The 26,893-nt window shown below is 37.9% G+C and overlaps 1 protein-coding gene across 1 annotated transcript in view; it reads left to right on the forward strand.

The window, feature by feature from the left end:
• Positions 1 to 26,459, forward strand: part of CHRM3 (cholinergic receptor muscarinic 3) — a 273,001-nt gene extending 246,542 nt beyond the window's left edge. Inside the window, 5 exon segments of the mRNA XM_040552953.1 lie at positions 24,552 to 24,767; positions 24,769 to 25,738; positions 25,740 to 25,994; positions 25,996 to 26,248; positions 26,251 to 26,459. Of these exon segments, the coding sequence (XP_040408887.1) occupies positions 24,552 to 24,767; positions 24,769 to 25,738; positions 25,740 to 25,994; positions 25,996 to 26,248; positions 26,251 to 26,372 (1,816 nt within the window). The 3' untranslated portion in view covers positions 26,373 to 26,459.
• The last annotated feature ends 434 nt before the right edge of the window (positions 26,460 to 26,893 follow it).

Here is a 26,893-nt window from a genome sequence, read left to right on the forward strand (position 1 = left end):
AGGGAAGTAGTCACTGCACCAAGACTGTTGGAGTTTGAGAAGCGTTTGGACTGTGCACTTAGTCACATAGTCTAAAATTTGGGGTAGACCTGTGTGGTGCCAGGAGTTGAACTCGATAATCCTTATGGGTCCCTTCCAATTCGGGATATTCTATGATTCTATGATTCATGCACTTGTAAATAATTAGTGACAGTTCAGAATAATCTTGCCAATTAAAAAAAAAATCTACTCAGTTGATAGATCAGCTGAGGTACAAAACAGTTAAAAGCCAAGATCTTAAAACAACACTTATGAGAGTCTATAGTTTGATGTTCACCTTGAGCCATCTTGATGTCTGAAATTCTAAGCACTTTTTGTATACAGTGGACAATAGCTCAGGGTGAAAACCAGCCTTAAAACCTTGAAAATTATATCATGAGGAACTTTGTTGCAAAGTCATATAATCATTGTCAGAAATAGAAAAAAAAAAAAAGAAGAAGAACGGTTTGCTAGTGTGGAACCCCCCCAAACCCTGGGGCTTTAGAAAAACTTCAGATTCAGTTAGTTATCTAAGGTTAGAAAGGTTTAGTTTTAATTATAATCCAAGTGAGAATTATGTGAATGAATTTGATTTATAGTTGTAGAACTCTACTTGAATTCCATACACCGTATGTTAACAGTTTCTAATAACACATATATATATATAAAATCAGCATAACCTTATAACTGATTCCGACACTGGCCAGCATTGTTTACTCCTGTATATCGTATCAGAGATTTGTTTAGTATCTTTGAACCATTGATGTTTTAATTCCTTTGAAAATGGTTCTTCTAATTCTTCAGATGGATCAAAAATTAGTGCTGTTGAACCAATCCTTCAGTTTGGGCAGGTGTACTATTTAGAGGACCAAAAGACACCCTGTGTCTTCTTTGTAGTTCAGCTTGCTCTCCTGAGCCTCCTTCACAGCCCTTTAGGTCGGTACTGCAGTAGTGATTGATAGAAAAATACCTGACGCTTGATACAATGTCTTTCAGAAAAGTGACTGAGAGAAATTCTACTTTGAACATTACTAATGAGACTGTATCTGCACCTCAGCAGAATAGCAAGTAACTTCACATCTATAAGCCTTATAAATAGAGCTGGTCAGAAAGCTTCTGGTACAGAAATTTCCAATGCTAAATATGTTTTTCAGGAAATAGAAGAGTTCCTTTGGAATATGGCAATTCTACTGAAATGTTAGGTGTGAGAAAGTTGTCAAAATGCATTATGTAGACTACTGCTGTCCTTTTTTTTTTAATTTAAATATTTAGAACACTGTATGAAATTATCAAAGTAAAATGTTTTGACACTGACATATCTTTTTCTGCATTGCCAAAATGAAAACCTTCTTGGATTCCAAAGCAAAACAACAAAAAAATTTTTGAACTATTGGCTTCTTATTCTAACCCCAAAAAGAGTAACAGTTCTGAAAAAAAAAGAAAACAAACAAAAAAAAAAAAACAAAAAAAAAAAAAACAGAAAAAGGTGGGGAGGGTGTCACATGCTCAGTTTTATCCATGGTCTGTACTGAGCTGACACAACCATTCTATCAAATGATAGCTCTTCAAAGCTTTCTCTGCTCGAAGTCATGCTATTTCTACCTTTTTTACACTGATAAGTCCGTATTTTCTTTTTGAAGTTTCCGGAAAGATACTGGAAACATCACCATAACTGGGAAAGTTGTTTGTCAGACTAATTTTAGAACTCCGTGTACATTTTACCCTCACTTTGCCTGTAAGACACTCATTAATTGTGGCCTCAGGGATACCTGGACACCACACTTAGCATTCACTGAGGTAGAAAATGACAACAGTCTTTAGTTGTAGCCAGTATTTTTTCATAGGTTATACATCACCATTTTGAAGCTCTACCATCAGCTGCAAAGTTATATGTAAATTAAATTGTAGTTTCTAAATAGCTGTGGTATAAATCGATGGTACTGAAAGTCAGAGAGAAAACATTTTCCACTGAATGGCCAAGGTGTAGCAAGTGCTAGGGTCTGGAAGCAGCTGGGGTTCCTGTAAGTTCAAGGGGTTTATTTCATTGGAGACATTAATTACGTTGGAGACATGAGGCCAGTACCTTTCAGGTAACCTACTAAAATTGTGAAGAAGAGAGAGGTTTTTGAGGTATTCAGGAGAACAATAGTTGACTTGGTAGGATTTGTTGAATTCTTTGTTCTGTAGGTCTTGTCTTGTCATCCTGCGATCCTGCAACAGGTAAGATGATTGAAGGACCTCCACCAGGATTCATGCAGTGGTAGTGTTAGAACCAGCTTTATTTGGTTCCCCAGATCTCCTTCCATTTGCTGTTTTGAGAAAATTACTGCCAAGTAGTCAGGAGAGGATGTGGCACTGAGGAATGGCTTCTTAGCATGCACATGTTGGCCCGCAGAGCCAGCCACTTGCAGGAGCTGGTGCTGAAAGGGCAAAGTGATTCACACCCACTGTGCATTGTCAGGGCTAGTAAATGGTCACAGTGTGGTCATCAGGAAAAAGGAATATCTTCTTCAGTTATTTTTTCAACAGATACCTTTTCCTCTAGTATTCTTTTCCAGTCCTTACTGAACTACAGGAGAGGATCTGCAGGAGAGGTTAAGGAAAAAAAATAAAAACAACAACATAAAAAACAGAGAGTGAGGTTGGTTCAGTAGACTGGTAGAAATATCATAGAATCATAGATGGTTTGTGTTGGAAGAAGGGACCTTAAAGGTCATCTAGTTCCACCCCCACTACCATGGACACCTGCCACTAGACTAGGTTTCCCAAAGCCCTTAATCACTTCCAAGGATGGGGCATCCATGACTTTTCTGGCAACCTGTTCCACTGCTTCACCAGCCTCATAGTAAAGAATTTCTTCCTCATATCTAATATAAGTTTACTCTCTTTTAGTTTAAAACAATTACCCCTTGTCCTATCCCTACACCCCTTGACAAAGAGTCCCTCCCCAGTTTTCCTGTAGACCCCCCTTTAGAGGTACTGGAAGGCCTCTCTAGGGTCTCCCCGGAGCCTTCTCTTCTCCAGGCTGAACAACCCCGACTCCCTCAGCCTGTCTTCATAGGAGAGGTGCTCCAGCCCCTTCATCATCCTTGTGGCCCTCCTCTGGACTCACCCCAACAGGTCCATGTCCTTGTGCTGGGGGCCCCAGAGCTGAATGCAGTGCTCTACAGGATGCATATTCTCTACAAACATAGCAGATTTAATTGGACTTAAGAATGTGGGTGTATGATGAATGTACTTAAATGCTTTTCTGAATGAAGACCATATGTTAATTAGGGCCACAAATGTGAGGGTCACATCATGGATGATTGAACACACATTCCTGTTTCCATCGGCTAATCTTCTTCAGAAATGTATTGTGCTCCACCTTAAAGTTTTAAGGGTTCTATGGTTTTGTCCCCACAGCTCTGATAAGGATGGTGGTTTGGTTTGAATGACAATACAGTAGAACTGACCAATTGTCAATAACTGTTTTCTAAAATTGTTGCCGAAGGAAGACATATCAAAGTCTTGGAAGATGTCTGTCAAACATGACTATCGGTATAAAAGTATGTGGTAGTCCTGCATATAGGCAAACAACTGTGGAAAACAACCATTGAGCAATATAACCATAAATTATTTTTTAACAATACTCGAAATATCCTTAGAGTGGCAGGTCTGTACAAGACAGGAAACACAACCTCTGTTATTTATGTATATATATTTTTATATATGTATATATATATACACACATATTTATCACATGGTACAGCTGCACAACAGACCTGCATGCAAACTTCTGCTTGCAAATGATTTATACGTTCTATATAAACAACAGTGTAATTGTAAATTGTAAATTCGACAGACCAAGCAAGATCCTTGTGACCTGCAGAGGTTGTATGGATGGCAGCGAGGGTGCAACTCGCTCTGTCCGCAGGTCAGAGCAGAGGACATAGATAGGGCTGAGCTGCAGAGCACTCAGGAGCTGAATGTTTCCCAGTGCTCGGGATGGTTCCCTGCACTCAGGCTGGCTGTCATCCATCCGTTCCCTGGCTGCTGCACATAGTTCAGAATTAAACCATCGCTATTCGTCCAGTGGTGAATTGCAACATCAGCAGTTGTCCTCTTCATTCCCTGGTTGCAGGAAAGCTAGTGGATATATATTATCAGTTCTTGTTTGTTATGTATATCCCTTGTTTACCCTTGGTTACTTTATCTTGGCTTACACAGAAGGGCAAATCTCACCCAAGCATGGAGAAAGTAACAGCCCTGCAGATCATTTTTTCCTGCTGGGTGGTTAAAACGTAGAATATATAGCAAATACTTGTGGTGCATTATATCTTGCATGTAGTTTTGATGCAGTTTATTAATTATTTTTTTCAGAATCCATTTTTTAAGCTACAACTCTAAACTTCATAGGGAAAAAAAACAATAGATATACCATAGACAGTATAGGCAAGCATATTTGGAAATGATTGTTTCCTGTTGAGTGGATTTTGAATGAAGAGGTAAATGTCATCCTTCATTTACTATGAGCCAGACTTAATACCATTTTTGCAGGAAAGAAACAATCAAAAAATAATCCTTCTTTGCTATTTTACACTCTATAACTAATTTGCATTTGTGAGTTATAAGAATAAATCACAATTAAGAATAATAGGCATTTACATTCATTTTGCATGGATGGAAATAAATACACAAGCTGAAAGATAGACTGAGAGGTCAATGGAAATTTGCAGAAAAGTCATATTAACACAGATAAGAGGAACTTCCGAAGTTTTGTAAACTTATATATTTAGAAGGTAATAGGATGAAGATCTTACGACAAACAAAAAATTTATTAAAAAAGAAATCAGTTTGTTATTTAAAAGGCTGAATCCAAAACTATTAAGAGTATGATAGTGCACAGCAGCCTGGAGGTGAAGAACTCCAGTTCTCCGGTAGAAGTCATGAGGACAGAGAGACAGTCCAGGAAGCCTCTGGACACCCAGGACTGTCTGCACTTGGTGGAAATTTCCCATGGAAAATCCCTGGCAGGTTACATTTCAGGCCTTATTGGTTAATGGGGGGCAGATAGAGATTTTGCAAAGTCCAATAAAATAAAGCTAATAAGTACCAATTCTTAATGCTATTCTTAATGCAACATTTCTGTCACAGTCCTGAGTGATCTTAATTTCCCCACCAAGTTTACTTGCACTATTCATGTCTGTGCTGCTGAACTGAGCACAGGGTGCAGGATCAGGGTCCTGTTGATTCTCAGAGTGACTAGTAAGATTGCAATAGCATCACTGGAGAGCTGTGAAGGTATTGCTATTCCATTTGCATTTCTCAAATAAATTTTATCTAGATAAGCAAACTAAGGTTTGATATTTACCTGGCTTTAAAAAATAAAAATAAAAATTGAATAGGTACTATCTATTTCCTATTAGCTTGACAAGAGTTTTCTTCTGAAGGTATAAATGTGTCTTAAGGAATATTTCAGTTGGGATTTGGTTATTGCTATTAGAAAAATGGATTTTATACCTATTAATAAAAATGAGAGATCGAAGTGCCTTCCAGAATGACTGGCATTAGGAACAGAGACCAATGTAACCTACAGACTTCTTCAACCTTGCAGCACTGCTTCCGTGCGTGTACATACACACTCACGAGACTCTGTGCTGTAGCATATACAGTGGAAGATGTTTGAATAGGTCTTTTTTTGAGAAAGCATTGGCATGTGAACAGTTTTTTACAATTTCAGGGGAAGCACAGTGATTAGTTGATTTATTTGGAAATTTCTTCATATTTTAGATGAAAAGAAGTAGCTGCCTAATTCTAAAAGAAAGAAGAACCTTGTTCCCATCCAGTTCTAATATGCACTTACTAGACCATAAAGTGATCTGCATTTGCTTGCATTTCACTTCTGTCAATTAAAGTTAAGTGGACATTATATTGAAAATTGCTTAATGGAAAAATCTGCCTTTAAGTAACCTTCTAATAGGGAAATTATTTTAAAGATTCACCAGATTTGCAATGAAGACATTCCTATTTTATATCAATGCAGATTTTTTGCAATAACATCTACAAATGAAGGTTATGATATAAATATTAATCAGACTGGGTGATAGTTGAGTACTTGATGCAGCCAAGAAGATGAATATGTGCAGTAAAGGGAAATCCACACAGGTTCTCCAGTTACTGCTAAAATGAGGCATCCCAGAGGCCAACCCTGTGTGCGTGCATATCACTTATCCCCATATGTTTTTTTAGCAGAGCTGATTTTCTCTCTGCCAGTATCTTGAGATTATGTCTGGTGCTTGCTGCCTCTGACTAGAGGCAAGGCACTCTGAGAAGTGCAGTCAGCTGAGATTCAGTCACCCAGACTCATGGCTTCCAGGTTTAATCTCCTGGTTTTCTGGTTGGCTTGATTTCTGCCAATAAGTTTCAGTGAATGAATGAAGAACTCTATCAAATATCACTGATACTCTCAAGAGAACTCTGACCTGCCGTGTTGTGAGGGCCGTTACTGGGAAGATAACTTGTGGTATTTTCTGCACAGCATCCTGACCCGGCAGTGTACCTGGACACATTGCGTCCAGCTGAAAGCACAGTGGAGTCAGTGTTTGGGAGCTTCTTTGTACTTTACAAAGTAAGAGGGGTGAGAGTCTTTGTAACTGTGTTAAATTACTCAACTGGAAAAAATAAAATTAAAAAAAAAAAAAAAGTAGAAATTGCAAAGTGTGTTGAAATAAACTCAATGTGAGATCTTGAACACTGGAATTAAAGGCAATATTTCCAATTATGTCAGTACTTATTGTTTCCCAACTCTCACATTTTTATAGGTAGAGCACGTTTTGATTTCTAGTTCTCAGATATTTTTTTTTTTGTATTTAAGAAATGAAATACAAGGATTGTTGGGTTTAGAGACTTTAGTGAGAAATTAACTCATCTAGGTCCTAAAATTTGTAAATTATTTCAAATAGCAAAAAGCCATGTGGTTTATTACTCCTTTTGAATAAGGTCATGGGAATGGAACAGCAATGGGACAACAGAAACTTATTTCTGCTGACACTTTGCATTTCAGAAATTGTTTCCTACACTACACTGATGAACTTTTTTTTTTCCCTTGTCTGATACAATTTACATCTACCTTGGCAGCAAGTCACTTCCTCCTGTGGGTAAATGAGTGCTAGAGTGGTAAAGGACAGATGAAAGGGCAGAAATGCACAAGTGCCATCAAACCCCTCAACTTTGTATTTTAATATTCTGCAGCTGCAGATAAGGAATGTTTCCCTTGCAGTTGAAAGCACAGACAGTGTGGGAGTATTAGTAGGTTTACATGAATCCTAAAGGCTTGCAGCTTATTTGTATTCTCTAATAAACTGGAGCTTGGAGGATACGGACTGTATGGATACATTTTCAGCCAGAAACATTCTCAGTTAGGAGTAAAGATTATGGAGAGGGATTGATGGGGAAGCAGAGACACTTGGAAAAGCAAGCTCAGATCAGAACAGGCTACAGAGACATTTATGCGCTATTCTCCATTTCAAAAGCTAAGGTAAATATTAATACATAGCAGAGTGACTGTAGTTCAGAACTGTCCCTCAGGGATACATTTTGCCTCTTGAAAGTCTTGCCAGTTCTCTGGCAACACTTAATACTGTTAAGTATCAATACCTAGGTTAACATTCCCTTCTTCAAGATTAGGCTTTGAATTTCCTATATGAATTCATAATTTATCTCTAATCTCAGTAGAAGCGTACCTGAATCTCTGAAACCAGGATAGGTTTGATGACTAAGGGTAGGATTTTTGAAGAAAAAAAAGCAGCCTACAGATTCTGGATCCTAAATGCCCATTCAAAGTCAGTAGGTACATTTCAGTGACGGGTAGGTACCCCAGTGCTTTATTTTTCACTAATGATTAAATTATAAAATTTATTTTTGGCACACAGTATTGAAAATGACATGGAAATCCAGCACCATTTTGATAATGAATTCACAATAAGGCAAAAAATACAGAAAAGCCTTCTGTGTGCTATACTCACGATAGAGTGATTGAGTAAAATCCTTCATACTCAGTGATGTAGGTACAAAGTAAATAATAAGTGTCCTCAGATGCCATTATACCTGAGCTGATGCACCTAGGATTTCCCCCCACTGTGTGTATTTCCAACCCAATATAATGGAGTTTGTCACTACCGGCTTTCCTATGCACAAGATAGCTAGTTCTGACCTGATGTAGGCCAAATGTACTTATGTACTTTTAAATAATGAAATAATGCGTATTTTAATGATGATAAATAATGTATATTACTGTTTCAAAACAGTTATATTGAGAGACCAGACAAATATTGTTCCTTATCCCACTTCTCAGAATTGCTAACATTGGTTTGATAAAAAATTCTAAATGTATATGTCTCCCCCAAACATTGTTTTGGCTTTGCAGTCCTAAGGAGCAGAAGTCCATTTGGCATAAGTAGTTTGCCTCTGAAAAGAGACAGCAACCAATGATTATGGATTCAGCTTAGAGCGGGACAAGGATGCTGAGCTGCCTCATTTCTGAAAACCCCTTAAACATGGCTTCCAGCTGTTTTGCTGTTGCACCAGCATGTCATTGTTCAGCCCCTCTGGTCAGAGTATGTTTCAGTGACAAGGGTTCTGCATTTTTATTCACAGCTGTCGTTCAATTTACTGTTACAAATTCAAATTAGTCTTCTTGTGTCACAAGGGGAATAATTATCCTCCTGTTAGTAGTGAACTTATCCTAATATGTCTTCTTTGAAAGCTCATAGTACTGAAACAATTTGGACAGAGTTAAGGTGGGAATATAACCAATATTGGAGAGAAGATAAGCCTTTGAGGCAGAGGCGGGTGGACACCCAGTTTATACAGGTTTTTTTATTTTGCTTGGAGGTTCTTGTATTTTGTGCTTTTGAAAGTCTATTTATCGTTTTTTAGAAAGAAATGTCAAGAGTTCTACAATGCTAAAAACTGCTTCCTTCCAGAGGTGTTTTACCTGACCGTTGATGGGATATTTCTCATTGTCTTTAAAATCATGAGAGATTTATGGTATAGAAAGCTTTGATGGATACATGAAGACTGTATGTCGAACAGATGGCCATTCTGTTTCTTACCTGTTTTCTGGGTGATAACCCAGGTATGTCTTCTGTGTGCTTGAAAACCAAGCAACTTTGAGCTTTGCTGTACTACCAAAGGATACAAAATAGGGAATGCTTTCTGTGTTTTGTTTGTTTGTATGCTTGGGAACAGTGCACTGAAGTGCACTCAGGACACAGGATCCCTATAGCTACAAGTATTACCAAAAATATCCTACTCTGCTATCATTAGAAACACTGCACATGAATATAAGAGCTCATGCACATTCGTGCATGGTTCAGTCTTATCTGTCTAAGTTATATATACTGGCAAGAATCATACAATGTAAGTATGTGTGACCTCATGAAGACCAAGGCCTTTCAACTGTTAACACCATACTCACATGGTCACTTTCATAATAATGTGGTTATGTGGCTTGCACATCACTTCTGTACTGAGCCATGAAAATGACTAATTGTCACTAACATATGAATGTCATTTAAAGAGAAAAGATAAAGAAGCCAGTCAGGATGTAGACTCCAGTCTCTTATCATACTACAGCACAGAGCTGCTAGAGAACAAACCACCACCAGTTTCCTTCCACCTACCATTTCCCCTGTATTTCATGCCTACGCAGATAAATCCAAGCAGAACATCTTCCTCGCATGCAGAGGTTTATTAAAATATCGTACACTTGCTCCCTTTCAGTGACCACAGCCTCCCAAGTAACTCCCAGCACGGCCAGCACCAGAGTGGATCGGTTCACCACCGGTGGCTTGTATCACCAGGAGAATCAGTGTATCAGATATGCCACTGCTTATCTGTGCCAGTCTTCTGCGACGGCAATTCACTGATGTGAGGATAGGCCTGGGAACAAGTTGCTTTCCTTTTTCTCATCTGTCATTTTAATGTCTTCTTGTTTTATTGAGTTTCCCCGCCCCGATCTCTCTCATGAAGCACTACTGAATTGCAGAGGTCCCGTGCAATGACTGTTTCAGGAGCTGGCATGGTAGATTTGCTCGGACACTTCTCCTGGTGGAGGTGTGTGCTGCTGCAGCTGAGTCACAGGAAGAAGGACTTGACCTAGAGGCGTGAGCATTTCTCTGCTGTCACCTGGCCTCGGGTCACCAAGCTGAGTCCCTGGCTTTTTCCATTCCTCCTGCTCTTTTGGGAAACCCTTTTCTCCTTTTAGTCTTGTTCTTCATGCTGCCGTACCAAGCATCTGCCACCAGATCTCAGTCTCAGCTGAAATGGTGTATATCTGAAGCAAATGGGTGAGGGATTTATTCGCTTATTTATTTATTTTATACAAGGTGTGGGTTTCCTGAAAGTCGGGGAGTCAGCGTGGCTTTTTCTTTCTCTTCGTTGAGGTCAACACTGGCACTTGTTGTCACACATGAAAATGAGACGTTGATTCATTTATTATATATGCCAAAGCAATTCCGTGCACTCGTCTCACTCTATAAATATCTAATATTATTAACAGTATGTTTGTCCATCCTTTCCTACTCTTTGAACTTTGTGAAATGACAAGCTAAAATCTTGCTTCTTTAGGATAGAGGCTTTTTTTTTTTTTTCCTGAGAAGTGCTTAGAAAATGTTAGTTTCACCTGCAAACTATTTCAGGATCGAGAATCTTATCCTGCTACTGACAGATCTATCTGGGAAAAGAAAGATTTGGAATTTGTAGCTGAAAATTATGGTGCTCACATTCAAATGCTAAGGAATCAATGTGAGCATCATGAAAGCAGTAATAGTAATGTAGCACTCAGTAGAGCAGGTGCCAAAGGAAGATTTTGTAGACTTCCTCTCAGGCATGGAATTGTCACATGCCACATTCAGTGCTATACATAGACTTTGGTAAAATGGGAAAAGGCTACTTAGTGACTCAGTATGTTTTGACATTTTAATCTTGGTAAAAATAATTATTTGTTCATGACTTCATGATCATACATTTTGTGTCAGATGTATGTGGGAAGGAAAGTTCAACAGTTTCAAATCTGCTCTGTGAACAAGCAGCTCTCAGCAATTCTTTTTCATGGTCCATTTTGAATAATTCATCATCAAAGTTGCTTATTTCTCTAGAAGGGGGCAACAAGTCCCAGCTATTCTTGACATCTTCACTCCGGTACACCTGGACTCCTCTCCTAACTATAGCTGTGGTTGCTAATAACCTTGCTCACTTACAGAGCAAGCCATGAGGGCTAATGTAGGAAGAGGGAGGACTGATGACAGAGAATTCCGTCTGCATTCCAGAAGAACAAGTGGAAATGTCCTTTTACCACAAGTGATTTTGTTGCTATGTTTAGATACAAGAATCCATGTCCCAAGAGGGATAGTGGCCTGCATGCTCTCCCTGCTTTCCATGCTGACTTCAGGTTCCCATAAGGACCTACCAGATTGCATCTGTCATCTTTTTACTGTGCTCTACCTATTCAATTCATTCCTTTCTTTCATTCCTTTCATTCATTTTCATTGCTTTCTTTCATTCCTTCCACTGAGTTTAAAAATCTGTTTCTCTCATCCAGTTTTACCGGTTTCTTTTATCCAGTTTACTCTTGTTTGTACAGTGAACTTTCATGTAGGTCTCCAAGAGCTTTTAACACACAAGCATTCACAAGCACATGCACCCATTACCCTGGCCCTGGGGTACAAACCCTAGACACACCTCTTCCTCTTCAAAGGACGTCCCTTGGCCCACAAGGCAGGTTTTTAGGAGAGTACATTGACACTACAATACAAGGTTCTCTGTGAACACGGGGAACCAGCTCACAGGTTCTGCGAACAGGGAATAATGAATTTAAGACATCTCCAAGAGCTGTTGCTGAGGTCACTCTAGTGAACAAGAGGCAGAGTCTACCATGGCCCTTCTACATTAAGCCTTTTGACCTGCAAGAAATAGCAGGGTAGGGTACCAAGAGGAGCAAGTGAGGTTTCCATTCCACCAGCAGAAATCTGCAGTCCGTGTACTCATCTGGAGTCTGTCCACAGATCGCAGTAGGTACCTACCTAATTAAGATTTCTGAGTCCTAGGAGCTTTTACCCAAACGTATCACTACAGTACTGCCAAGATTAAAAAAAAATATATATATATCCTTCTGAATAGCAGATAAATATGAAATTCTCTTCTCATCCTAAAAAAAAAAAAAAAAAAAGATAAAAATAATTAAACAAATTAGTCAGATAGGCCCACAACAATCTGGAAATACCAGCTTGTTGGCAAACCAAAGCATCAAAATGGAGCAGCTGGATGATAAAAGGCAGATAAATGGAAGGAAATACTTAATACTCAATGAAGCATTAATACGTCTTTTTATTAGTCAATGGTACTCAGTGAAACCACATGCAGCAAGCATCCCTGTTCTACGTTTAAACATTAAAAAGCCTCTGACCTTTCAGGGTAGGAGAGAAATTTTCTAGGTGCAGATTTTCTTTTTACTGGCGTTTCACTTCCTTCCTGAAAGTTACATATTCCACCTGCCATCTGAGCAACCTTATCAAAGCTGGGAGAAATATCTTCTTTCTATTTTAGCTAGGACTCCTGTTTTTCAGCATGGATTGTTGTTTTTTAATTATCCTAGACTGTAATGAGTTTGCAAAACACAGGTTTTTTAGGCTTGAAAGACCACATACAGATAATCACTGGTCCAATTTACCTTCTTATTTTGGAAGCAAAACTCTGTTACTTAGATAGCAACCTTTTCACCAAATATAATTACATCTCCATGTGTCTTTCTATTTTCAATGTCAAAATGCGTGAAACCTCAGAAACAGAAATGAGGAGAAAGTACAGAGTACCATGAGGATATTAGCTAGGTACTGAGTACAAAACTTGTAGTGTAGTAGATGAATACATCATTGCTAAATTTAAAAATGGTCTTTTTTAGTCGATAGAATGAATTTTAACAGTTTAGAAACATGCAGATGCAAATCTGCAAAGATAATATTTCAAGATCATTCATTTTGCAAAATTGCCTATACAAAATTGAGGAATGCCTGTGCACTACTAAGTTCAACTTTGCAGTATCTTTTTAAGGTAAGGTGATATTATTTTAAAAATCTGTGTAAGTCACTCCTCCTGTAGTGTGTAGAAACCCTATGACACAATTAGGAATGAACTTGAGTTCTGCATTTAACTTACCTTAGTCCTTCCTTTTTTCTCCTCAGCTTTGTGCCTCCTTTGCTACATACCTCCTACAACAAGGCAAGAAAGTCCTAAAGAAACCTGAGCTCTGCTGTGCAACTGTGATTAATTGCTGGGGCACATCCATTCTGCACACTGAGTAAAACCACAGCTTTTTGCATGCCTGTTCTTTATACTAAAACTGATTTTGCAAGACTGTAGTTCAAAAACTTTAAGCTCTCAGTATGTATATCAAGTAGGAAGAAAAGGCAGATATTAAACCAACAAATATATAGCAACCTAATGAAATTCTGGTAGGAGAGGACTCTGCTACAACAGTTACCATCAGACATTTATGTAGAGTAACTCCAGATACATTTCTCATTAGCATCTTCTCCCTCTCTGTCAGGACTATTTTCATTGGGCATGCCTCCATTTATCTTGCTTTGCAACTGGAAAAAAACAAACAACCAAAAAAACTGCACACAAACCGTAAAAAAAAAGATTATAGCATTGATAACATTATTTAATTACTTGTCTGTTTATGAATAAGGAATAATTGTTTGCATTCATTGAAATCCACAGTGACTGCTACTGTTGGTTTCCCAGAGCCTAAAAATTCCTCGCAGCATGCATACAAGGGGTTGGAGTTTGGAATAGGCCATTTATTAAATTACAGAATTCCACCAGGACTTTCAGATGTGTCTATTTTAGGGGAAAAAAGTAAATAAGTTAGGCTACAGCACAAAACATAGTTCTTGGTAATTTGGTCACTGCTTTGGTTCAGACCAATATTTGGGTTATATGCATTTCTTCTAGGTGCTGTCCCTATCAAGGAGTAGATATAATTTGATTAGTTATTATTTCCACATGTAAGACATGTAGGCTTGATGAGATACCAGTTAAGATTTTATTGCAGTCCTGACTTTTGCTTTTGAATAACTGTTGTGCCACCTAGTGGGTATTAAACTACACTTTCAAATAAATGGAAAGATGGACTTATTATATACCAGTGAATAATGAAACAAAGTCGGTATTTATGCAAATATTTGTACAGATTTCATTAGATAATAGATAGTAGATATTTCTTAGCAATTTTTTCCTCTATCTGTAGTTTGTTGTTTGTTTGTTTTGTTTTCTTTCAGCTTTTTAAGTAAACCATCTGTCCTATGTGGGAGTGTTGGTTTTGCTGTGGTAGATAGCAACAATATTTCAATCACCAAAGTGAATAACAATAAATTTCCCTTAATAAAGTGTTTCCTAGCATGGTTCAAGTCACTTTATTGCACCTAATATAAAATTGCCAAACCGTCCATCATCAAATTATATTAGGCGGTGAGCATTTTTACCACCTGGGTGCAGTGCCATGGCTACAGTATTAAATATACTGTTCATCAAAAGTACAATTTAGAGCCTTTCAGGATTCTCTCATTCTCAAGAGAACTTCAACCTTGAGTTAGTTAACAGGTTTAAATGATGGATATTAGAGATCTTTCATATAACAGGACCTGATACCAGGTAAACACTGACATTTGTACTGGAGGCTTTGATAGCTCTTTAATAGACCTTGACGTAAACACCAGCTTTTTTATTATTATCTTCTCTAAATAAATAACAATAATTCATCTACTTTCAGCAGCATTTGACAAAAAATAAAAATAAATATCTGGTGTTCAGTTTGAATCTGACAGAAAATTAAATTACTTTCCCAAGAAAAAAACATAGTTTTTGAAAAGGCAAAAAATCAAAACTGTGGTTTGAGTTTTTATTTGTGTGTTTTCTTGTAGTTGTTGTTGTTTAGTTTGGTGTATTTATTTTCCCTCCTTGGAAAGTATTTCCAGAAAAAATATGTATTTTTTCAGTTTCCTGGTTTCAGGTCTTGTCATCGTTTTGTCATTTCATTTTCCTCTTGCAGACAAATGAAATTGAGAGGTGTGTGTCAGGTGCCTTCTTTAAAGCTTGGTGTCCAGCTCCCTGTCTTCTTTGATACTTCAAAAAAAAAGATAAATTGTTCTATTTTCCAGCTTTCTCTGATGGTGTGTTGTGTCAGTGAGCAAAGCGTAAAAGCAAAAATTTATTTGTTTTCCTTATATTATCATTTGATTACATTTTTTTAGAACAGTTTCCTTTAAGATAGTAAAGAGGTCCTCTGATGAGGTCTGTTATTCTTCATAATTTTTTTAAAGGCTCCGTAAATATTCTTATTCACATTCAATATGGATTTTAAATGCATCCAAGAATTACTAAAAGTAGGGTTGGATTACGAATGCATTACTGTTTTTACTTGTTTCATTTCACAGAATCACAGAATCGTCTAGGTTGGTAGAGACCTCCAAGATCACCTAGTCCAACCTCTGACCTAACATTAACAAGTCCTTCACTAAACCATATCACTAAGCTCAACATCTAAACGTCTTTTAAAGACCTCCAGGGATGGTGATTCAACCACTTCCCTGGGCAGCCCATTCCAATGCCTAACAACCCTTTCAGTAAAGAAGTTTTTCCTAAGATCCAACCTAATATCCACCCTAATATCCATCTGTCCTAATATCCATCCATCCTAATATCCTATCTATCCTAATATCCAGCCTATCTAACATTTAACATGTGATTTGTAACAAGCTCTAACTTCTTGATATTAATTTGCTCAAACATGATTATTGTTTCAGAGAAGAATGGTGTCTAGTAAAAGAAGAAAAATTCACTCAGAAGTCTTGAATTTTTTTCTCTCTATGTAGGCACATCTTTTTCCTTACTTAAGTCAAGGTATTCTAGCCTTTAACACCATTTAGGAGAAATATATTAAGGGTAAGAATTCCTACTACTTTATTTCACGCAATTAACATTTTAGTACGTGATACTTAAATATATTATTGGGAGAGTTACTGGGGAATCCATAAATAGCCTTTCATAAAGAGATAGCCAAGTACCTATCTATACATACTGCACAGTGAAATTTGAGATCATGACTTGGATTCAGCATAACAGAGTAACAAAATATTAAAATATACTACATTAAAAAAATATATATAATAAATTTTTGAAATGAAGTGGACAGGTTTTTACTCAAAGGAAAAAATACGCACCCCTAATGCATAAACAAGATAACTGATTAGCTGGTTTTCTCCTTTAATCTCAATCTAATTTAATGTTTAAATTCAACATAGTATGCAACCCTTCAGCCAAACCTTCCTGTCCCCAGATACCTGCAATGCATAGCATTAAAGTCAGTAGGTTGTTCAAGTGAGTTAAACTCTCAGTATTTGATTATAATTCTGACTAGGTTTCAGACCATATGCCTGTTTCCTCCAATATCAATTAGACAGATGGGGTGTAATTTTAATAAAACTCTATGAAAGGGAAACTGGCTGGAATTTAAATAATGTCCTCTCTTCATACAAATGCACTTCGTAGTTTTAGCCATTATAGCTGGCAGTCAATATTTACTGTAATCTTAATTAAGCAAGACTTAATATGCTTTGGTTTTCAGTAAATCAAAAATTGTAGGCACATCCAAGCTCTGGCTTTTGAACGTTTCACTTTCTTCTGTAGGAGTTGTTCAGACAATAACCACAAAGTGCATGTGCCTTAGAATGAAAATTGCCATTCCTTGAGCAAATCTGCTGCTATTACCCTTGGTAAACCAGACATTACATCTCAGCCGTATCAGAACTGAGACTAGGAGCCCTAGTGAGTGAGATGGTTGCACCTGAAATCATTTCAGAGGATTTCAAGATAGGGTTATTTTGAGACTAAAAGTCATGGAGTGAGCAAGTGTTAAGTCATTGAAGCTAGCAAACAAGTAAATAATGAATAGCACAGATACACTTATCCAATAAATGTGGCTATCTGTTACAATCACTGTCCTCTTAACTATGCAGACTAGAATTTATGTTTGTTATATACAACATATTTGGAAAAAAAGTCCTAAATGCAAGGAATCAGAAATACACATCTGGATTTTTGAAATGGCAACAGATGCATGTATGAGATTTTTTTTTTCTGTTCTGGTCCTAGCTGTAAAACATGACTTACACTTCCTTTTATAGCTCTGTAAATAATCAGATGTTTCCATTCTAATCAATAGCCATTAAAACATATTCAAAGTTACATTTCTACTGTAATATAAAAGCCCTCAGCGAGATGTTCATGTTACATGATGTACATGTTACAAGTAGGGTGTTGGGAAGACCGCATATTGCATAAGCAAAAGCAGTGTAAGCAACCAAGGCCCACAGTGGATTCTGCATGGACAGCTGGGCAGTACAAAGGCCTCCCTGTCAAAGTGAATGGCATGGTGGATGCTCACCAAAACTAATCGGCAAATTAAGAAACAAAAAAAGCTCTTCGCATGGCACAGCTTTAGATGCCACATTTCCTGGCTGTGTTGGGTGGTGTTTCTGGTGCTCCCAGTGTGGCATGCCCATGCATCCCAGCTGGAAAACTGGAGTTGCTCTGGACGGATGCTCCGTTCTGCTGACTGCAGGACAGCAAAGGAGATGGGCCAGGTAACTCAGTGCTTTGCATTGGGTTCTGTAAATGCTCGCCAAAATCATGAAAATAAAATGTATCGTAGAACCATAGAACAGCCCAGGCTGGAAGGGACTTACAAAGATCAACAGGTCCAACATTTCATGGGAAAAGGGAGCCTAGATGAGATTATCTAATACCTTGTCTGATCGCATCTTGAAAACCTCCAGTGACTGGGATTCTACCACATCCCTGGGAATGTTTCCTCATAGAGAATGAGTCTAGCTTGCTCATTGCTAGGCTTCACACACTAACAGCAGCAACATAATAAGCAAATAATAAGTAAATTGAATTCAAGAATCACAAAAGTGATTTTAAAGCTGTGACTTATTAAATCTAGCTAATTTTAGTAGGATTAAGCAAAACATCTTTATGGATGGAAAATGGAAGAGCTTGAGGTTGCAGTGTTTGTAACAATCACCTTAGAGTAATGTGTTTGAATGAGCTTTATTTATATCAAGTTGACAGCTAATTTGTAAAAGATTTAATTTTTCCATATAACAGTATTTGGAAAAGCAACAAGTGTTTGTGTATATATCTGCAGATGTATGTGTATATATATATAAACACACATATATATCTGCAGTTATATATACACACATACTCTTGTCACATTTTATGTGTGATATATTTATATATATATAGTCTTATGTGCATATTTACATATGCATAAAGTGTAAGAGTATATCTGTTACTTGTCTGCATCAACTGTGAATATGTAAGAGAACTGGCCATGATATTTGGTAATGGGATCAATTTCTGTGGCTCTGTATTCTCATTTTGCAAAGATGCAAAACTCTATTGAGAATGAAATATCTTAATCATCAGTACAGATAAGTCATTGTAAATCTGAGGTCCTGTTCTCTGGTAATTGCACTGTGCCTCCTGTTATCACTTGCACATTCTTAAGGAATCTTGTACCGTGCACTACATTAGTTGTAATGATGTGACATCACAAATGTAAAATGATAAACAGCATTATAAATACTTGCATCTTCATTTTGTTTAAGTTTTAAAAATTCTTGATTGTGTTTGTTGTTGTTGCTATTGTTTTTTAAGTGTGATTTGAAAAATAGTTATATGTAATCTTGGGAGTAATTTCATGAAAACTTTGAAATGCATATGTATTTTTTATTTTAGCAAACTACTTTTGGAACAAACCTAATGTGCTAGGTTAGATAACTGCATTAAGCATTCTAAAGGCTTGGCTTTTTTATTGTAGGAAACAGTTTTGTAATTCACTGCATGGAGTTTCCTTTGTTACTCACCGACTTGAATCACAGAACCACAGAATCATAAAACAGCTCAGGTTGGAAGGGACCTTAAAGACCTTCTCGTTCCACCCCCCCTGCCATTAGTAGGGATGCCACCCACTAGATCAGGTTGCCCAGGGCCTTGTCCAACCTGGTCTTGAACACCTCCGGGAATAGGACATCCACAGCTTCTCTGGGCAACTTGTGTCAGTGCCTGACCATCCTGTGAGAGAAGAATCTCCTCCTAACCTTGAATCTACATCTCCCCTCTTTCAGTTTAAACCATTCCCCCTTGTCCGATCATTATTTGCCTGAGCAAAAAGTCACTCCATCTTTGTCATAAGTCCCCTTTAAGTATTGAAAAGCTGTAATGAGGTCACCTTGGAGCCTAACTTAGGGTCCCTTTAATGCCTGAGAGATTTAAAAGGCCAAGTTCCAGCTTGCAGGATTGTACTTGGCAGTAGGGAGCTCAGGGCTGGGTGGCAATCAGCACCTCCTCTTCCTCAGTTACTGGGCTGCTAAGGGCTGCTCAGGCATTCATTGAAACAGTGACTTAGACAAATTACTTTGCAGCCTGGTGATAGGAGAGCTGACCGGAGAAACAAAGCTTTGGTTCCAGTACATGCTCAGCATCAGAAAGATGCAGCTGAAGTAAGGTTTTTCCAGATTTCGTCCTGATGACTCTCTCAAAGCATGGCATTTCTGAAAGGGTTTATTGGTTAATTTACATTGAAACTGCATTTCAGTGACTACAATTAATCAGAATTCTCAATTGTTTTAGTGGATTTGGTGATAGATAATGCATTTACACGTTAATTTTGCAAGGTTATCTCTATCTTTTATGCAATAGCTCTTTTGGACTTCCAAGGCTAACACTGAAGTATTGAATATGTGAAGTGCTACTGAATTTTCAACTATTTTATTATTACTTTTTAGTAATACTCTTATTTCTACCATGGCTTCTTAGGGACACTGTTTTTTATTCTTTGCCCTTTAATGAGTTTCATCTCCTTTATCTCTTGTCAGCATCTTCTCCCTGGTCCTTTCTCATATATGAGAAGATACCAGCTTGCCTTTTTTGTGAAAAAGCAATGTAACAATATCATCGTCTAAAGTTATCTTTCAGAATTCTCAGTCAATACTTGACTATGTTGCATGTACCTTCTAGAGTTTTTGCAAGTGTTTGTGTGCGAAGGAGATGTTTTCTGGCCTTCACCCCCTGCTGTCCCTCAAGTCAGTAAAGGAAGGTCTGCACCCTATAAAATTAATCATTTCTGGCTTATATTTGGCAAATATCATAATCCAGCTCTCTCTCGTACTGTTCTAGTTGTGACTTCATCCTATCTGACAGCTGTAGAAAAGATGCCTGCTTCCTAAGTAAAACATTGCAAGAAGGATACTTTTCACCGATCCCGAGTCAAAGATTTCTTTCCCACTGTGCCTAACAACTCTGGCCCATAAACAGTTGGCAAGAACATTGTCAATGCTTGCTTAAGTGTTTGCTGACAAGTGAACTGTGTTTTTATTTTACCCATGCATTGGAAGCAGTTAGTTGAACTTTAAGAGTGCTCCTCTATCTCTTTCAGAGAAGAATGTTATTGTACCCTGGGTTTCCACATGCCTTCATTTATGCTTTCACAGTATGTGTGATCTCCATTTTTCTAGCCATTCTACATGTAAATTAATGTCATCTTTGATCAAGGCAAAGGGGTGAGCAGGTGTGAGTGTGCCGGAGGTGGTGTGAATGAAAATCAAGCGTGTGTTTCTCATCCAGACCTCTGCCTGCCATTTTGCAAATGGCTTTCTGTGGACTTTCATTAGTGTAAGTGGGATGAGTCTGACACCATGCAGATTTGACTTCTGCAGCTTCTTTGAAGCAGTATGGTAAGGATCAGTGAGGACATGATGTACTGTTTGGTGGCCTGAACTACATCAGCTCTACTATGGTCAGCAGTATATCTTGAGAAAGCAAAGAAAGAAGTATGTTGTGTCCCGCAGCTTCTCTAATAGATGGCAAGCACATATTGAAATGGTTTCAGAAAAATTCTTGTAGGTCTTCTTGGGAAAAGCAGTCTGATAAGGATGAAGAAAAAAGATGACCATTTAGATATCACATAATAGCAGAGATGGAAGACACCTCAGAGAATGATTCACGTGCTGTAGTGTACTTTTTATCCAATAGCATTTTTCTGTTCCTTGCCTTCAGAGCTTGCCTACAGATAGTCCTTGAAAATGCACATAATATTGTTCTTTGTTTTAGAAACTTGTTGTCTAATTGCATGTTCTTGTTCATTTTTTTATACCTATAGATCCATTTCCATGATTTCACCTTCATAATAGCTGTATATCTAAAGATGCTGAAAGCTATGGTAGTAAATACTTGCTTTACGAACTAAACTTTGTTCATAAGCAATGAATAAAATAGTCACCCATTGTGCAATATAAAGCAAATCCTCCTGACTTGACTTTAAAAACTGGTAGCCACTTCACTCTGCGTCCTCATGGAAAACTAGAGTTCTTGCAAAGAGAGGTGTTTGGTATTGAGCAAAGTCATCATGCACTGTGAACTGCTTATTCCAATAGCATTTGTATTTTGGTAACTCCACAGGTTCAAGCTCAGATTTTCAGTGGTTCCAAGACATAATCGTTCTCATTAATTTCAGTAGAGAGTAAAATTTCTGCAGAAAAAATGTAGATAAATGTAAAACGTAACAACTCTTTAGCATGCATTAAACAGATGTGTTTGCTGACACCATCTTTTAATTTATAGGGAGCAGTTTCCCACACAAGTGACAAAGACTTTTTTTATAGCTTCTTTGGCAAATGTCTTTCTTGTGCCTTCTTTTCCCTTGTCCTGCTTCATCACTCACATATTTACAAGCATCTTCTGTGGACCACTCTTCCTCACCTACCACGTCCTAAATCCTTTGGAAGACTCCTGCATGAATTATGTATTAGGTACAAATTACGCATTTTTATGCAGCAGATACAAATTTGAGACCAATCTTCAATGTGTACAATGCTCTCTGTTACGGCATTGTATATCTTACGTTAAGCTGATAGGAGTCATTATTCTGATTGTTTTAAATCCTGTAATAAAAATGCCCATAAAGTCTGAATCAATTGGGCAGAACAAGCGTGTGATAGCCATAAAAACCAGCCAAATGCATATCTAGATAGTTACATATAATGCAGCATTTAACACAGGCAGAGTTACAGACTCCTTATTCGTATCTAGGTTTAGGTTCGTATCTCATTTTCTATGAGAAAATCAGAGCTGAAAATGTGGGGAATTCTAATTAGTTTTATACATTTTGCAGAAGGATTAATATTCATTTTTATAATATATAATCATCATATTATATGATATCTATGTAATCTTTGCGATTAGTTAAAATGTTGTGCATTTGCTCTAACTTCCTGCTTTTTTAAAACACGTTCTTAAAAACAAATTATACAGGTAGCCTGTTGCTAATTATACTGCATAGTTGATTCTCTGTTTCATTTTCACTGTTTCCTTCCTATGGAGTCACTTCAGCTCCTCACAGTCTTCCTTTTCCCAAGCAACAAACAACTAGTGGAAAAATGTAATTTTGCTCTTTAAAAAAAAAAAAGTTTTAATTTTTAAATGCATGTTAGGTTATTGTATAGCTTTGTATAAAATACTCCACTGATAGTTACGGAACAATTAAAATGGCAAAAAATAATGATCATTTTAGAGGAACAGCTTGACAGATTTTGAAAATGTCTTTTTGCCTGAATTTTCATGTAAATGTGCACATTTTCTTTATGTGATCTTTGCAAAGAAAATAAAATTTGGAATGTTCAAGTTTTTTGGTAAATTATAATTTTAGTTTCAAACTATGATTTTTTTTTATGTTGTGTTACGGTTTATAAAATTCTTACCTCCTTGTTTTATTGTAATAAATTGCTAGACTTGCTCCAAATTTTCAATATTGGAGATATTCAATATTGGAGATTCTATCAGGAGAAGAGTTACATTTAACCCTGTGGTTTCCCATAGCAATTTTTACTGTTATTATGTTGTTACTATGTTCACATCCTGTGTGATATGATGATGAATACATTAAAAGTGGGTTGAATTAGATTAGGAAGCATCATTAAACCTTGTCTTTTTATTATTAAAAGAGAAAAGCTAATATCTCATTAATACTAGGTATCGAAATACGATTTTTTTTTTGTATTAGTTATTGTGCATGAATTAAAGAACAAACGGTTGGTCCATTTACAACATATGTCAAAGGAACTGTACCATTTAAAATCGCATATTGTCTTACGGTTTTCTAACAAAATCAAGTACGGTTCAACAGAAAAAAAAATTTATAAATTAAAGAACCAAACCTAAACATCTCTTCTTGGTTAAATATTTTGTGTAACACCATTGTATTATGCTATGCCTTATTATCTCATGCTTTAATATATGAGTCTGAAATGGTTCTCTGTGAGAAAACAAACATTGTCTTTGAAAGCGTATTTTGTTCAACAGTTACCATCAGTGATGGACTTTCGCGTCAAAATTCTTTCTGCTTGATGATATAATTGATTTATTACAATGAATCTAGTCAGTTGACCACAGAAGTTAATGAAATAAGGGAAATCTAAATCCCTATTCTGATCGTGTCTTCATTTTACATAAGTACTTGGGGAAAAGGATTAAAGTTTAATTATGAATCCCTTTCATGCTTTTTTTCATCTTTTCCTAAAGTGTTTAATAATTGCTTTGACATACATCTGCCAAGCACTTTTTCCCAGCTCTAGAGACCATACTTTCAAAAGAAATTTTAACGTGTTGCCCCAAAGACATTTTGAAGTCATTAGATGTACAGAATCCTTAGTCCAAGTGTAAAAATGTGCATGCAAAATGAATAGTGGCATGTGCAAAAAGTGCTAATGAGAACTTCTAGTACATTTATCAAATAGCTGAAATGTAGATGAAGAGATCTTTACATTTTAGATTAATATAGGGATATAGTAAGTAGCTTGACACACAGTGAAATGATGCTGACCTTCTACCTCCGTAGTTTAAGGAGACAGAACGATATTTTGTTTATTGTTAGCTGTAGCTGGAGGCAGCAGTCTTTGGTGGTGTTCTGCTCATTCTACAAGAGCTCTGGAGACCAGCATTGACTCAGTCTCAGAGGATTTGTATCTGCATGTGTCTGGCATTTAGTTTTTGAAGGCTCCAAGATAGTCAGCTGTTGAGATGTAGAGTTTGGTGCAGATCCATTAGGGAGCATTTTAATTAAGAGTTAGAGTTAGGGGGCATTTTAATACTATTGCAGGTTGAAATTCTCCTGAGAGTTTGGTTCTTCTGTGACTGATGTTTTTAAGGAAACGCTTTGCGATTACTACAAAAAGCTTAGACTAATCACAGCTGTACGCCAAGTACTATCTTGTATGGCCTTGACTTGGACTGTGTCACAGACTGCTGTGCTTTTAAAGACATCTTTCAAAGCGCTAAAAGGGATTTTATGAGTACGTGGACTTTTTTTTTTATTTACCATCTTCACTCGTTCACTTGGTTTTTATTTGTTTTTCTCCCCACCCCAGACTATGTCAGAGAGCCACAATGATCATGCACAACACCAGTTCAGCCTCGTCCGTGTTTGGAAATGTGAGCTCCTTCTGGAAGAGAGATTCCCATGGACCAGGACTACTTGATGAAGCAGCATCGCTCATTGGCAGCTATGATTTCCCTCAGACCACAGAGAGTTTTCCCTTCTCCACTGTGGAATCAGTAAACGCATCCCTAATGTCACGAGCAAAGACCCTCTGGTGGACATACAGTCTGGCAAGTAGTTTTGATTGCTTTCCTCACTGGGATCCTTGCACTGGTGACCATCATAGGAAACATTCTAGTGATTGTTGCATTTAAGGTTAACAAACAACTGAAAACAGTCAACAACTACTTCTTGTTGAGTCTTGCTTGTGCAGATTTGATCATTGGTATTATTTCCATGAATCTTTTCACCACATACATCATCATGGACCACTGGGCTTTGGGAAACTTGGCCTGCGATCTTTGGCTCTCCATTGACTATGTTGCCAGTAATGCCTCTGTCATGAATCTCCTTGTCATAAGTTTTGACAGGTATTTTTCCATCACTAGGCCACTTACGTACAGAGCCAAACGAACAACTAAAAGGGCTGGAGTGATGATTGGTTTAGCGTGGGTCATCTCTTTTGTTCTTTGGGCCCCTGCCATATTGTTCTGGCAGTATTTTGTTGGGGAGAGGACTGTGCCTCCTAATGAATGTTTTATCCAGTTTTTAAGTGAACCTATCATCACTTTTGGCACTGCCATAGCTGCCTTTTACTTGCCAGTCACCATTATGAGTATTTTGTATTGGCGGATCTACAAGGAGACTGAGAAACGCACCAAAGAGTTAGCAGGGCTACAGGCTTCTGGCAGCGAAGCAGAGGCAGCACGCTTTGTGCACCAGACAGGCAGCTCCCGGAGCTGCAGCAGCTACGAGCTGCAACGGCAGAGCATGAAACGCTCAACCCGAAGGAAATACAGACGCTGCCACTTCTGGCTCACAATGAAGAGCTGGGAACCCAACACGGACCAGGGGGACCAAGAGCACAGCAGCAGTGACAGCTGGAACAACAACGATGCTGCTGCCTCCCTTGAAAATTCAGCCTCCTCCGATGAAGAAGACATCGCTGCAGAGACCAGAGCCATCTATTCGATCGTGCTGAAGCTTCCTGGTCACAGCGCCATCCTCAATTCCACAAAAACTGCCATCATCAGAAGATTTGAATGAGTCAGGGGATGAACTGCAGAAATCCGACACGGAGTCGCAGGAAAAGAAATCTAAAAAATTGCACCCTTCCAAAAGCATTCAGGATGGTGGAAGTTTCCAGAAGAGCTTTTCAAAGCTTCCAATTCAGCCAGGGTCAGCAGAGACAGCTACAGCTTCTGATGGCATCTCATCAGTGACCAAGACATCTGCAGCCCTGCCCTTGTCCTTCAAGGAGGCAACCCTGGCAAAAAAAGTTTGCCTTGAAAACCAGAAGTCAGATCACAAAGCGAAAACGAATGTCACTTATCAAAGAAAAGAAGGCGGCACAGACGCTCAGTGCCATTTTGTTTGCCTTCATCATTACCTGGACCCCATATAACATCATGGTTCTGGTGAACACCTTTTGCAGCTGTATCCCCAAAACTGTCTGGAACCTGGGGTACTGGCTTTGCTACATCAATAGCACAGTGAACCCTGTGTGCTATGCACTGTGTAACAAAACATCAGAAACACTTTCAAGATGTTACTGCTGTGCCAGTGTGACAAACGAAAACGACGCAAACAGCAGTATCAGCAAAGGCAGTCTGTCATTTTTCATAAGCGGATCCCTAGGGAGGCTTCATAGAATAGTATTTTTAACACCTTAAAAAATAATGGAGGATGGGACTGGATGGGATGAGATGGAATGGGAAGGGATGGGACAAGATGGGACGGGATGCGATGGGATGGGATAGGACGGGAGGGGACGGGATTGGGATGGGGTGGGAGGGTGGTTCCAGGGTGCTGATTCAAACATTTAAACATCAAGACATGAAGCAGCTGCCAGGCTTATGTATCCCTTTAATAAATCCACTTTAATATAAAAATCAAGTCTGCATTCAGCAAAAACTAACAAACTTCAGCGTTTTTACTAAGGAACGAAAGACTTAATAAAGTTTTCCTACAAATTTGCAAGAAGCTGTATAGCAATTATAAACCCATTACTGATCTGCCCAGCTCTTTGATTGTAATCAACTCTGGGATCTCAGGTAAGCACATCTAGCTCGCCCAACTCTTCTGTTTCCAAGGAATCCAACAACTTTCAATTCCAGTCACACACAGATGTAGCAAGCTAGCAAAACAGGATTATGAAATTATTTGAGACAC

The sequence above is a fragment of the Cygnus olor genome, chromosome 3, assembly GCF_009769625.2.
Source record: "Cygnus olor isolate bCygOlo1 chromosome 3, bCygOlo1.pri.v2, whole genome shotgun sequence".
Classification (NCBI taxonomy): domain Eukaryota; kingdom Metazoa; phylum Chordata; class Aves; order Anseriformes; family Anatidae; genus Cygnus; species Cygnus olor.